The sequence below is a fragment of the Garra rufa genome, chromosome 14 (genome assembly GCF_049309525.1).
Source record: "Garra rufa chromosome 14, GarRuf1.0, whole genome shotgun sequence".
NCBI lineage: Eukaryota > Metazoa > Chordata > Actinopteri > Cypriniformes > Cyprinidae > Garra > Garra rufa.
In genome coordinates this window covers 39847975-39862618 of record NC_133374.1, presented here as the reverse complement: position 1 = coordinate 39862618, position 14644 = coordinate 39847975, and the positions used below count along the sequence as shown (strand labels likewise).

Here is a 14644-nt window from a genome sequence, read left to right as displayed (position 1 = left end):
TGGTTTCTGAAGTGGTCCTGTCTCCTTGCATTATATTCACTAAAAATCTTTGCCTGTGTTCCTCTAAAGAAAGAAAGTCATAAACATCTGGGATGACAGAGGTTCAGTAAATAGTGAGAAATTTTATTTTTAGGTAAACTATCCCTTTGAAGAGCAAGATGTGAGGCTAGAAAAATATTTCAGACAGAATACAAAAATGTGTTTTTCTCAGCAAATACTGATAAATAATTATTTGCAGCTAATTAGATTAATTAATGAGCAAATAATGTAGTTATTAAGATTAAAAAAAAATTAATTCCTACTCAATGTGTCATATAAGGACATATTGTAAATGCAACCTATCCACTATCTGGTTAGAACATGACTAAATATGAATTACAATATTTGTAATTTAACATATGATGTTTATTTAAATACTTTTTTTTGGAGATTTGTAACATTTATAAAAAAATAAAAAAAAATCCCACAAAAATATTAATTGTATTTAAATTCTTATCACTGATTTCATTTGCACTCAATGTTGTGCATTCAGCTAATATGTTACACAGCTAATGGCTCTATAAAAATAATGAACAAATAATGAATAAACGTTTTTGGGGGGAAATGCAATTTTGCTACGTCAATATGTTTCCTCAGATATGATGGTGAGGTTTTAAAGCCAGCCATTTATCTGATAGAAGTCATAACTAAAGTAGCAATGTGTGTGCTTGATGCATGAAAACACTGATCATTGATTGTCACGTCAGGCATGCACGTTTGAGCTTCCGTTTACCATATTTAATGTGCATAAGATACAATAAAAATGTAATGTACTTTTCAACATGAAATAAAATTGTAAGGAGTAAAAAGTACTGTTTTTTCTTCAGAAATGTAATCAAGTAAAAGTACAAGTAGTCAGTTTGATTTGTACTTGAGTAAAGTACAAATCCCCCAAAATAATACTTAAGTACAGTAATCAAGTAAAATTACTCAAGTATTTTACACCTCTGATTAAAAACAAAAACATTATTTTAGCTAAAGTATTTGTGTCAATAGTGTGCACCAAAAGGAAAATTATTTTTCCTTTCATTTTCCAGTCATTTAACATGTTTCTTGAGTTCTGGAGCAAGAACAACCACAGTAAGCTTGTTTCATTTGCTTGCCAAGGCAGATTTTCTTTGGGTTTTTTGGGATGTTAACTTCGCTGCTCAGCGCAATTGTTTGCTGCATATTTTCTAATAAAGAAATGTTGAATACGTTTATGTTTTCACTTCCTGGCTGTTTACTTTCATTCAGCATCATATGTCTCTGAGCATGCTGTTGGTTTGTATGAAGTGCACAACTTCACAAGCCTGTGTCTTCTTGCTGCAGCACAGTAACAAACGTGCAACATTGCAGCCTATACAGCATAGAAATAAATTTTAATTTGTATTTTTAATATTCATACTCAGTCTGTAGTGCTCCTCACAAAAGTTCACCTGCTGCCAGAACTGGTTATGTGGAACATATAAAACATACATAAATACAACTGTCAGGATTTATTTACTTACTTTATTTACTTAATTGTGCAGCCTACCACATTACATATGGATTTGTAGGAGTTTTCCTTTCAGATGCAACATTTATAAGAGGAACATTTTTAAATAATCATGCAAGGTGATATGGTATTTGCACCATCACTTAGTGGCCCAAAAAAGCATGTTTTCATCCATTTTGTGCCTGTGTTGTTAGCAGATTACACACAGCTGATGACTGGCTCTCAATCCATTGATGATGCATTGGTCATTACGAAACTGATCTGTGTTCTTTAAAGGGGTCCTATTATGCTTTTTCACTTTCTGAACTTTACCCAGTGTGTGGTGTGTATGTTTGGCCATAAAAAACATCTACAAAGTTACAAATCTCAAAGTCCAGTTCTTTCAGACGAATGCAATCGGAGTTATATTAAAAATAATCCTGGCACTCCTATCGATCCATAATAAAAAGTGTCTTGCATGGCTCTGGGAGGGAAAAATATCCATATTTAAAATGTAAGAATCACTTTATTGTAGTTTGCTGCTTTGGGAAGGGGCGCGGCAATACTGAACACTGGATGTTCACCAATTGGAACGCAGTGGGACTGCTAACCAATCACAATACATTTGTTTTTTTGTTTTTTTAGAAGGTGGAACCCGGAACTAATTGATTTGTGCCAGCCTGGGGAAAATGCCATTCTAATAATGTAATTCTGAAAAATCATGTGTTTTTTAAACCACCAAGCATGAGAGCATGTTCTAGTGCACCCCAAAAACAAAATAAAGACTTTGTAAAAGAGCATAATAGGACCACTTCAATTTGCACATTGTCAGTAAAACACCTGCAGAACTTTCCACTCTCAACTGTGCTTTTTCACACAAACCTTTCACACCCTCTATCTGGTGTGATATGTACTCTTCATTGTTCTTTTGTTTCTACTCATCTATTATTCTGGCCAGAGCCAGACTGGGGCTGATTTTCATACCTGGGGCCAGTTGTTCAAAAAGTTTCAACTGGATCAGATTTATCTGGATTTGGAAATCCCATGATATCCTGCTATCCAGGACCAGGTAATCCATCTTACTTTTGTGCTGGCTTTTCAAAGCAAAATTGAATCGGATCACCCTGATCCAGATTCAGACTTTTTAAGATTTCCAAATCTGGATTACTAGTGCTCTATGAAGCCCCTAAAAAGACATTGCATTTACACAAATAACTACTTCTGACCGGTCCATCTCTGGTTGACTGTGCCAATGTAGTTTACAATCAGTGATAAAAAAAAAAGGAAAAAAAAAAACCTTTAAATTAAATCTAATATTTTTGTTTGATATTGACAGTTGTTTGGGGATATATTACATGTTAAAATGTTTTTTTTTTTGGCCCAGTTTTAACATTTAGTTACATTTTCAGAATAATCCAGTTTCATGGATCAAAAGTATCCCAATTTTACTAAAATGTGTTGAACAACCCAAACTGAAGATTTAATCCACATCAAAACCAAGATTGGATTTTGTGATCTAATCCCAATTCAGAATCTTTTTTTTTCTTTTGAACAAACCATTTACTGTACAAGATTTGAGCCAATCCTATGGCCAACCGTTTCTTGTCAGTTGTGTAAATTAAGGTTGTATGTTGTATCTAATGTTGGTAAATTGCATTATTTCAGTGTCATGTGTGTATCATGATGGTGTTTAGTGTTTGTGTGAATGACACTGTGCACTTTCTATATATGTTAGTATTTAAAAGCTACTTGTGATGGGCTTTGGTTCATCATGTGACTTTCTCATCACCACCTGCTTTTGGTGGTTATCAGTGTATTACAAAGTTACAAAACAGATTCTGTACATCAATAGGTTGGTACAATAACATCAGTTATTCAAAATTATGGTATTTAAATGTAAATTTAAGTGATAACTGTAAAACTTAAACTGCTGCTACCTTTTTTTTTACGGTAAAATTCTGGCAACCACAGGTGCCAGAGACTTGTACCATAAATTCGACTTTTTAAAAAAAAAATTTTTCGATTTTTTTTTTTTTTTTAACAGTGTAGTATGTGATGTACACTCTTAAAAAATAAAGGTTTTTTATTGGCATCAATGGTTCTATGAAAAACCTTGAACATCCATGGAACCTTTCAAATGGTTGTTTTAGAAACTGTTCACTGAATGGTTCTTTGGAGAACCAAAAATGATTCTTCTACGGCATCTCTGCAAAAACACCCTTTTGGAAACTTTATTTTTAAGAGTGTACCCCGCAGGAGCTTCAGTGTTTACCATATGTAACACACTCTATGTATGTGTGTTTATATGTGAATAAAAGCCTACGTTAAATCTGTTCATCATGTAAATCAATCATATCTCTCCACAAGACTTGGAGTAAATTGTCCTATTTATTTGGATTCATTTTATGACACCTTTATGATGATTTTGAACCTTTTAATTTTGATTACCTGGATTTTAAAGGGATAGTTCACCCACAAATGGAAATGTGACGATTATCTGCTTAACCCCAAGACATCCAAGATGTAGGTGACTTTGTTTCTTCAGTAGAACACAAACAAAGATTTTGCAGTCTGTCAGTCATATAATGGCAATCAATGGTTACCAAATCTTAGAGAGTAAAAAAAACAAACATACACAGACAAAACCAAATTAAACCCTGCGGCTTGTGACGATACATTGAGGCATTAAGACACATAATGATCGATCTGTGCAAGAAACTAAACAGTATTTATATCATTATTTCCTCTGATCCAATGGAGCATTCAGCTGTATGGAGTGCGTACACAACAGCCGGCATGTGATGCGTCAACATGATCTGGCAATGTAGTCGGTGAAAAGTCAACACTCCCAGATGAGTTTGCACAAGGAAATGTAATCTTTTAGTTTTCAATCAGTTGCCAGAATCAGGATAAGCACAAGTAATTACCAATTTGAGAGGCCAATATACACTATGTAAACAATTAGCGATGTATACGTGTGACTGATTGCTCCTGTGCGGGCATCTAGTATGGCAGATCCAAGCGGCAACCTCCCTGCTCTCTCTATTGAAACCAACACGGAAGTTAAACTGAAATTCATCGACTGGCAGCTAGAGACTGGCTCCAAAAGGGAGTCAATCCTATAGACTCCCCATGTTAAAATGCCCAACTTTACAGCAGAAAAAATATGTTTACAGCCTGGTACAAAAAGTGGTTTTGGTCTATATAGCTAATTTTGACCTTCATGTCAACTGTGAGGGGGTGAATTTTTTCATAACTCATCTGTTCAAGTTATATTAAGCCTTAAAGTTCTGCATAATTAAGGGTGTGGCCACTTGAGTGATAGATTGTTGATTGATGTTTGCCGCTGATGTCACCACTGTGACACTAGACAGCCATGGTTTCAGCATCCAGCTCCACCCACGTCCCGCTGTTTAGTTTTTTGCACAAACCAATCGTTTTGTGTCTTAAGACCTTAATGTATCGTCACGAGCCGCAGGGTTTCATTTGGTTTTGTCTGTGTATGTTTTTTTACTCTAAAAGGTCTGGTGCCCATCCACTGCCATTATATGACTAAGACTGCAACGGTTTGAGTTAAACATCTTTGTTTGTGTTCTACTGAAGAAACAAAGTCACCTACATCTTGGATACCCTGGGGGTAAGCAGATAAACATCACATATTCATTTTTGGGTAAACTATCTCTTTAAGGAACACTCCACTGTTTTGGAAATAGGCTCATTCTCCAACTCCCCCCGAGTTAATAAGTTGAGTTTTATCGTTTTGAAATCCATTCAGCCGTTCTCCTGTTCTGGCGATATCACTTTTAGCATAGCTTAGCATAGATCATTGAATCCTATTAGACCAATAGCATCACGTTCAAACATGACCAACGAGTTTCCATATTTGTCCTATTTAAAACTTGACTCTTCTGTAGTTATATCGTGTACTAATACTGGCGGAAAATGTCAAGCTTTGATTTTCTGGGCCGATAAGATTAGGAACTACACTCCCAGAACTATACCCCCAGTCTGACGTAATAGTCAAGATAGTTTGACTATTTTCAGGCACTGCGTGATAATACTCCGCCTGCTTTGGCCATATTATGGCAGCAAACTTTCTTGAATATTATGTCCAAATGGGAGTGTAGTTCCTAATCTTATTGGCCTAGAAAATCACAGCTTTACATTTTCCGCCGCTCTTAGGACATGATATAACTACAGAAGAGTCAAGTTTTAAATAGGACAAATATGGAAACTCGTTGGTCATGTTTGAACACAATGCTATATTGGTCTAATAGGATTCAATGATCTATGCTAAGCTATGCTAAAAGTGATATCGCCAGAACAGGAGAACGGCTGAATGGATTTCAAAATATTAAAACTAGGGTTGGGTTGATAGACGATGCCGATGGCCAATAGACATCACGATGCTGAGCCGGCATCGCGATCCTCCGCCCCGCCCCGCCCCCGCCGCAGCAGCAACCCGCTCACGAAAAACACACACTTAATCCCTATATAGCCAAATGAAATGCATGCTTTCAATTTCTGCATCTTTACTTATTTTATTATTATTATTATGAGGAAATAATAACAAGGAAGTTGTTAGTGATCACAATACAAATTACAGTGAACTCCTAACGAATTACATGAAAGTTTGTTTACATTAATAAATGAGGCATACAAAAACAGCAGAAAAAAATCAAAATAATTTTAATTAAATTAGATTATATAAACTACACCAAATATGCCCTTTTCATGGTTTTACCATAATGAACAGAGCTTGGAACAAAAACAAGAGTAGGCCTTCCTATATTTTTTCCCATCGAAATACGAATGTTCAATACAAAGCCTAGTATACATTATAAATAACACTTTATCATTCAAATACATTGGGAATATGGAAACACTTGGATTTGTGCCGAAAAACAGAGGTGCGTGAGCCCAACGCGCTATTTTTAGTTTCGCTTTGTTTTAGTTTCTTAACTTTATATATTTTGTTTCATTTCTGTTCTGTTCTAAATACCTCTACATTTAAATAATTCGTTTTGGAGTCAGGGTAACTAACTTATAGCTATGTTTATAGTGTTTATAATGTTAATACATAATATTTCGCTTGATTTGGTATTATTTCTGATATTACCCTTTCTCTCTAAACATTCTGCTGCTCAGTAAATGCGTTTGGAGAGAGTGTGTTAAGCAGTAAGCAAACAATGAGAGCGTTATTGAACTTAAAAAAGCTGACTGGTCGAAAATATGTTAAGGACCAACACAAATCCTCCAAATGCATCTATATAAACCCGCGCTTGCTCTTGTCTCGTCTGCACGCACGCACTGTCACGATCTAATGCACTTGTTAATGCCGGATCTTTAAAAACAAATACCGGAACGCAAAAATCCAAAATCGGACATTTTCCAGAACAGGATCGGGCTCAAATTAAGCACTGGTGGACACGGTAGGCTACAATTAATTAATTCGTTATGAATAAATTATTTAACAACAACCATCCCTCACTCCCACCCCCCGCAGATGATGCCATATTTCACCAAAAAAGTGGAGTGTTCCTTTATGTAGAAGAACAGAAACCTCTCATAAATATTTAAAGGGATAGTTCACCCAAAAATTAAAATTTGATGTGTATCTGCCTACCCCCAGGGCATCCAAGATGTAGGTGACTTTGTTTCCTCAGCAGAACACAAACGAAGATTTTTAACAAAAACGGTGCAGTCTGCCAGCCAAATAATGGCAGTAGATGGGCACCAGACCTTTAAAAGTAAACAAAAACATGCACAGACAAATCCAAATTACTGACATGTTGAAATACTGACAAATTATTGACATGTGAACGCGCTCTGTTGTAGAATACGCAAACACCGGAAACGATCTGTCGCATGAATACAACACTCATTGTTTCCACAGTGCACAGCGACTGTGGGTAAAGCGGCTATTCATAATGGTAATTACTTGCGCTTATCCTGTTTGTTTAAACCGATTTAAAGCTAAAAGATTATGTATGCTTACGCAAACTTTTCAACCAATTTCCCCTTCTGGTGTTTGCGTATACTACGCCAGAGCACGTTCACATGTAATGTACCTGATGCTAAACTTGTGCTCAGGACAGATGGACGTGGCTGTGTATCAAAGGTAAAAAATGATATAAATACTGTTCAGTTTCTCGCAAAAAACAATAGTTTCGAGTCTAAGGACATCATTGTATCGTCACGAGTCGCAGGGTGTAATTTGGATTCGTCTGTGCATGTTTCTGTTTACTTTTAAAGGTCTGGTGCCCATCCACCTCCATTATATGGCCTGCAGACTGCGCCGGTTTTCGTTAAATAATATTTGTTTGTGTTCTGCTGAAGAAAAAAGTCACCTACATCTTGGATGCCCTGGGGGTATGCAGATAAACATCATTTTTGTGTGAACTATCCCTTTAAATAGTGCATTAAAGTTTAACCAAAGTTTGAATTGTTCCTTCAAGCGGTGTCATCAGCGAGTCATTTCCTATCACACCTCTAGTCAGTGCAGACAGAAGAAAGCAGATGCACCATCTGGCTCAGCCGTCTTCAGAGTTTTTGCATACATCAGCATTACATCAGAGTGAAACTGCTCATCTCAAACAAGCCTACTATTTTTGGATACCACAGAAATAAAGTTCTATAAACTCAATCCTACCCTTCTCAGAACTGCCTGTGACTTCTCTTATAAAATAGCACTCCCAAAAAAGATAAATCCATTCAATGTTCATTCAACATACTGAAGTCTCTCCTCCATTGACATCCATTTTTTAACGTTTTTTTTTGCCAATCTTAAAGGCTCTGAATTTTAACAAAGATATGCGATTAGGAAAGCTGTAGCTTCCCCAGCCACATGTGCTTTTATTTTGGAATAATTACGAACTAGTTTCCACCCTATGACTGTTTATAGTGACCACATCCATCAGTCCCCAAAGATATAATACTCACATTAACAACAGCAAAATCCACTCATAACAGTTCCACCATCCACCAGTAGATGTCCCAATCACCCGCATACTGACATGGATTCTTGATGTGCTGCATCTGGCATTCATTAGCCTGGTGTGTATATATTCACTATGCCCAATGTTACCCTACTGCCGGTTTCTCTGGGTTACTCAGCTTGATTGCTGATTTGTTGGCCTGCGTTGCTGCCTTTCAAGTTTCAATCTCTCCATGTTTCATTTTGGACACAGCACATCATAGCTCATAGCCAATATGAGGTGTTATATATTTGTGAGTGCTCACTGAGTGAAGTCACTCAAGCTGTGTTTATATTTGTGCCATGTAAAGCCCAGATCTATGTGTGAAAGAGGATGTGGTCTGAAAGGCCTCGGCTTTTTTCAGTGCTGCATACAGGGAGAAGTTTCAACACATACACAAACAAGCACACAGTCATTCAACACCTAGTTGACTTTTTGTAAATTTCCATACCTCTCAGAAAAGACCCTTTTTTAGAGCATTTTCGAAATGACAAAAACACATCATCAAGGGACACTCAAGCCAAAACTCACACACAAAGAGAGAGCAAAGCACTCACAGTGAAGTCGAGGTCTGGGAATAGCAGGAGGTCTTGAAGAGCATCTTCTCTGAACTCAGGTTCAAGCTCTGAAATCACAGCCTCATAGTCCAGAGGGTCGATCAGTTTGGGCTTCTCCTGCTGTGAGATACAAAGAAAAGCATATCATCACCAACAATATCAGAATGCAAGACGGTGAACAAAAATGAAAAACAGTTTGTCGAGACAAACTTTAAGTTGGCTTGAGGAAGCTGGACCTGAAAGTTTGAAAAGTTTAAAAGTTTTAAAAAGTTTTAAGTTCGATGGTTTTCAGTCTGAAATAGTTTAAAGTAGTTCTAAAAGACTGAAGTTTGAACATTTTGAAGGTCTGTCAGAGAAAGATAGGTAGCATGTAATGATTAGCAAGTTACTAGCATGTTGTTTTAATGATTAGCAAGTTGTTAGCTTGTTTCTAGCATGATTAGCATGTTGCTAACATGGTTAACAAATTGATAGCATGTTGCTAGCATGATTAGCAAGTTACTGGCATGTTGCTAGTCTGCTTCTAGCATGATTAATATGGTATTAGCCAGTTGTTTGCCTGACTAGCTAGTTAATAGCATGTTGCTAACATGATAAGTATGTTGCTAGTATGATTCTAGCATGGTTAACATGTCACTAGCATGTTTTTAGCATGATTAACAAGTTACTGGCATGTTGCTAGTCTGCTTCTAGCATGATTAATATGTTATTAGCCAGTTGTTAGCATGATTAGCTAGATAGCATGTTGCTAACGTGATTAGTATGTTGCTAGTATGTTTCCAGCATGGTTATGTTACTAGCATGTTTTAGCATGATTAACACGTTACTAGCCTGTTGCTAGCATGATAAGCAAGTTGTTAGCATGTTGTACATTGCTAGTATGTTTCTAGCTTGGTTAGCATGTAACTAGAATGTTGTTAACATGATTAGCAAGTTAATAGCATTTTTCTAACATAATTAGCATGTTGCTAATATGTTTTAGCATGATTAACAAGTTAATAGCAGGTTGTTAATATGATTAACTTTGTTGCTAATATGTTTTAGTATGATTAGCAAGTTAATAGCATATTTTTAACATGATTAGCATATTGCTAAAATAATGCTAGTATATTTCTAGCATTATTAGCATGTAACTAGCATGTAGTTAGCAAGTTGTAAAACATGTTTATAACATGATTTTCAAGTTGTTAGCATGATTATAACATGATTATCAAGTTGTTAGCATGTTTATAAGATGATTGTCAAGTTGTTAGCATGATTATAACATGATTATCAAGTTGTTAGCATGTTTATAAGATGACTGTCAAGTTGTTAGCATGATTATAACATGATTATCAAGTTGCTAGCATGATTAGCAAGTTAATATCATCTGGCATGAATAGCATGTTACTAGTATGTTGTTTGCATTATTAGCAAATAACTAGCATGTTTCTGGCATTAATAGCTTGTTACTAGCATGTTGTTAGCATGATTTACAAATTGCTAACATGTTACTACAATTATTAGCATGTTACTAGCATGTTGTTAGCATGATAAACATGTTACTAGCATGTTGTTAGCATGATTAGCAAGTTACTAGCATGTTGTTAGCATGATAAACATGTTACTAGCATGTTGTTAGCATGATAAACATGTTACTAGCATGTCGTTAGCATGATAAGCAAATTACTAGCATGTTGTTAGCATGATTAGCAAGTTACTAGCATGTTGTTAGCATGATAAGCATGTTACTAGCATGTTGTTAGCATGATAAACAAGTTACTAGCATGTTGTTAGCATGATTAACAAGTTACTAGCATGTTGTTAGCATGATAAACATGTTACTAGCATGTTGTTAGCATGATAAGCAAGTTACTAGCATGTTGTTAGCATGATTAGCAAGTTACTAGCATGTTGTTAGCATGATAAGCATGTTACTAGCATGTTGTTAGCATGATAAGCATGTTACTAGCATGTTGTTAGCATGATTAGCAAGTTACTTTGAATGAGTTTGAATGGGTTATAAATATAACACATAGAAGGGCAGTTTGATTGAGTCTCAAGGGATTGTGGGAGTTTTGATAGTTGGAGTTTGAATAGTGTTGATCATCTGACCATATGGTCAATGTAAGTCTATGGGATTTTTCCCAGTTTTATTCGTAATTTTTAAATTGTAAGTCCGATCAGTCAGAAAAGATACAGCAACTGGAGTCAGAGTTAAAGCTCTAGGAGGAGCAGCAGTCAGAAATTTTAGTCTCAGAAAAAGAAGAAGAATCTGCATCTGACTACTACTACTTTGCATCTGACTAATACTAAAAATATAGTGCTTTATTAAAGGAAATCATATTGTCCATTTGGAAAGTACCTATTAGCTAATGCATAACAAAGACAAAAATCCCCTGATATCACAATATCACATTAACAATCTTTTGGGTAAGATTCAACAAGCTTTGAACAAAAAGATTTGGGGATTTTCTGCTGTATATTGTATCAGAGTCTCTCCTGATCTATCGTGTGGAACAGGCTCAGACATTTTCAGGTCTTTGAGTCTTTGAGTCTCTTTGTCCTGTTGAGGTCCTGAGAGCTCTGGACCAGGTTTTCATCAAGGATATCTCCAGACAAATTCCACAGTTCCAGCCTCTGAAAACCACCACCAACCATCATGCTTCACAACTGGAATGCTATTGCGTAGGTGATGAGCAGTGCCCGATTTCCTCCAAACATGATGCTTGGAGCTGAGGTTCATCAAACCACGGCTAGATCTAGGAATAGTCCTGGGCTCAGTTGCATATACACAGATGCTTACAGTAAGAACTATGTCTTAAGAACTATTTTGATCAGTATGACCAGTCTTAAAGAAAAAAATAAATCTAAGATTTTAAGACTAGTCTGAATGGCTTACGCAACCAGGCCCTGGTTGTTCCGAAATTCTTTAAAATTTCCACTGTGCTACTGGGAAGCCTTAATGTAGCTTTTTTTTTTGTCTCGACACAATCTTGTCTCTGAGATCTGCAGGCAGTTCTTTTCACCCCATGTCTTTGTTTTTGCTCTTATATGCATCTTAATAAAATGTTAGCTCAGCCACAAATAAAAACTCTAATACCTTTGACCGTCTTCGGAACACAAAGATAATTTTGATGAAATCCGAGAGCTCACTGATCTTCTATGGACAGCAAAGGTACTGCCACGTTCAAGGTCCAGAAAGGTACCAAGAACATTGACAAAATAGTCCATGTGACATCAGTGGTTCAACTGTGATTTCATGAAATTACAATAATACTTTTTGTTGCGAACAAATTCTAAAACAACAACCCATTCTTCTCCTCCGCGTCACCCTAGCACCATTTTGGAGAGTACCACAATGTATGCGCATGCTTTCCTCTGAATGTAAACAAGACGCAGAGCTCTACATCAGCAGCCCCACGCGCATGCATTGATTTTTAGTTCAACTGAACTATTTTGTCGATGTCCTTAGTACCTTTCTGAACCTCAGATTTCATCAAAAATTTGTGTTCGAAAACATACAGGTCTTAGGGGTTGTATGAGTTTGGAACAACATTAGGGTTAGAGTAATTAATGACAGAATTTTCATTTTTGGGTGAACTATCTCTTTAAGCTATTTAAAGGAGAAGTTCGATTTAAGAACAAAAAAATGCAGATAATTTACTCATCCCCTGTCATCCAAGATGTTCATGTCACATAAAGAAATTATGTTTTTTGAGGAAAACATGTCAGGATTTCTCTCCATATAGTGGACTTCTATGGTGCCCCCGAGTTTGAACTTCCAAAATGCAGTTTAAATGCAGCTTCAAATGCTCTAATGATCCCAGATGAAGAAGAAGGGTTTTATCTAGTGAAATTATCAGTTATTTTCTAAAAATAAAAATCAATTTATATACTTTTAACCTTAAATGTTCATCTCCCATCTCATTTTGTCCTCCAACTTTAAAATCATCCGACATCACTGCAGAAGTACCAACCCAGTGTTTACAAAGTGAACATGCAAAGAAGATCAAACACCCTTTACAAAAAAAGGTGAAACAGCGATGTAGGATGATTTTGAAGTAGGAGGAGCAAATTACATAGGAGTTTTTCGACAGACCCTAACAGACCTGAAATGGGATACACAGAGTTCAGGCAGAGCTAGACAAGACAAGCATTTGAGGTTAAAAAGTATATCAATTTTCAATTCTTTTAGAAAATAACCAGTCATATCACTAGATAAGACCCTTCTTCCTCAGCTGGGATCATTTAGAGCCTTTTGAAGCTGCGTTTAAACTGCATTTTGAAAGTTCAAACTCAGGGGCACCATAGAAGTCCACTATATGAAGAGAAATCCTGAAATGTTTTCCTCAAAAAGAAAGACACAAACATCTTGGATGACAAGGGGGTGAGGCTCAGGCTGTGTCCAAAATTGCCCCCATACCCTTAAATAGGGCCTTATTTGAGGGAAGAGCCCTTTGTTGTGGTGTCTGAAACCATAGTGGACATTAAGTGCACTCATTCAATCCTATAATGCACCGCAATAATGAGTGTACAAACAATGGCCCTGTCCCCAATCCCAACCTTAACCCTCGAAACCTTCCTCTGAGTCTGCACTTTCCTGACGTAATGCCGCATTGACTTTCGGTAGAAGTCTGTCGCTGTGCTTGCCTTAGTGCATCGAAGACGCATTTAGAGAACTTAATGGACAAGGCGGCCATTGTAAGTCCGCAAGACCGTAAATGCACATGAAGTGTGCCATTTAGGACAGGGCCTATGTACACAATAGACTGCAAAAAAGATGGAAGACATGTCTCCAATTCCTTCCACTATAGAAATATGAAGCAAAAACATCTCAATATGCTCACTGTCATCTTGCGAAAATGACTTCATTGCAGCCCAAGTATGTGCAGTAGTGATCGTGAGGTGGAGGCGTGGTATCAAAGTCCCGCCCAAACTCTTGCAGACCCAACCTTGTTTTCAGTCACCCCTTCAGCTGCACTATATTAGTGGACTAGCATAGGGAATAGTGAATGAATGAACAGCACCAGTGTCCCGCAAAGTTTATTTCCAGCCTGCTTCAACATACCTGCCTTTGAATTTTCAAGTGATCCTGAAGACCTTGACACCTCTGCGTTGAGAATGTTGGGTGAGGAAGCCGGTTTGATATTACCCAATTTGGGTTGATAATGGTTCATAATCAGCACTGATTTGGGAATGTGGACTTGAAAGTGAGCATGAACATCACACAAGTTCAAACGCCACTGTTCTCTGTGTGCCAATATTATGACACATATCTGGTGCTTATGACAGGAACATGAGCTAAACTCTGCTGGACACTGGGTTTCCAGAAGCACTGTTGAAGACCTCTGGTCTATGCATATGACATGTATGTGGGTGACCTGAATTCGATTTTTGGCTTGTGAGGTCTTTTCCTGGTCCCATCACCAACTTTTTTCCTCTGCCATTTCCTGTCACATCTCTACTGTCTCTTTCTAACAATTAAAAAAAAAAGCCATAAAAATCTTTTAGAAAGCACAGAAGCTTCGGTCCTGGAGGACCACAGTCCTGCAGAGTTTTGTCTGTAGCAGGAGTGTCCAAACCTGTTCCTGGAGGATTGCTATAATAACCCCAACTAAACACACCTGAACCAG

The 14644-nt window shown here is 36.9% G+C and overlaps 1 protein-coding gene across 1 annotated transcript in view; it reads right to left on the bottom strand.

Moving 5' to 3' along the window:
- Nucleotides 1-14644, bottom strand: part of dock10 (dedicator of cytokinesis 10) — a 101263-nt gene that overhangs the window by 73489 nt on the left and 13130 nt on the right. Inside the window, exon 2 of the mRNA XM_073818431.1 lies at nt 9030-9149. Within this exon, the coding sequence (XP_073674532.1) occupies nt 9030-9149 (120 nt within the window). The remainder of the gene's footprint in view (nt 1-9029; nt 9150-14644) is intronic.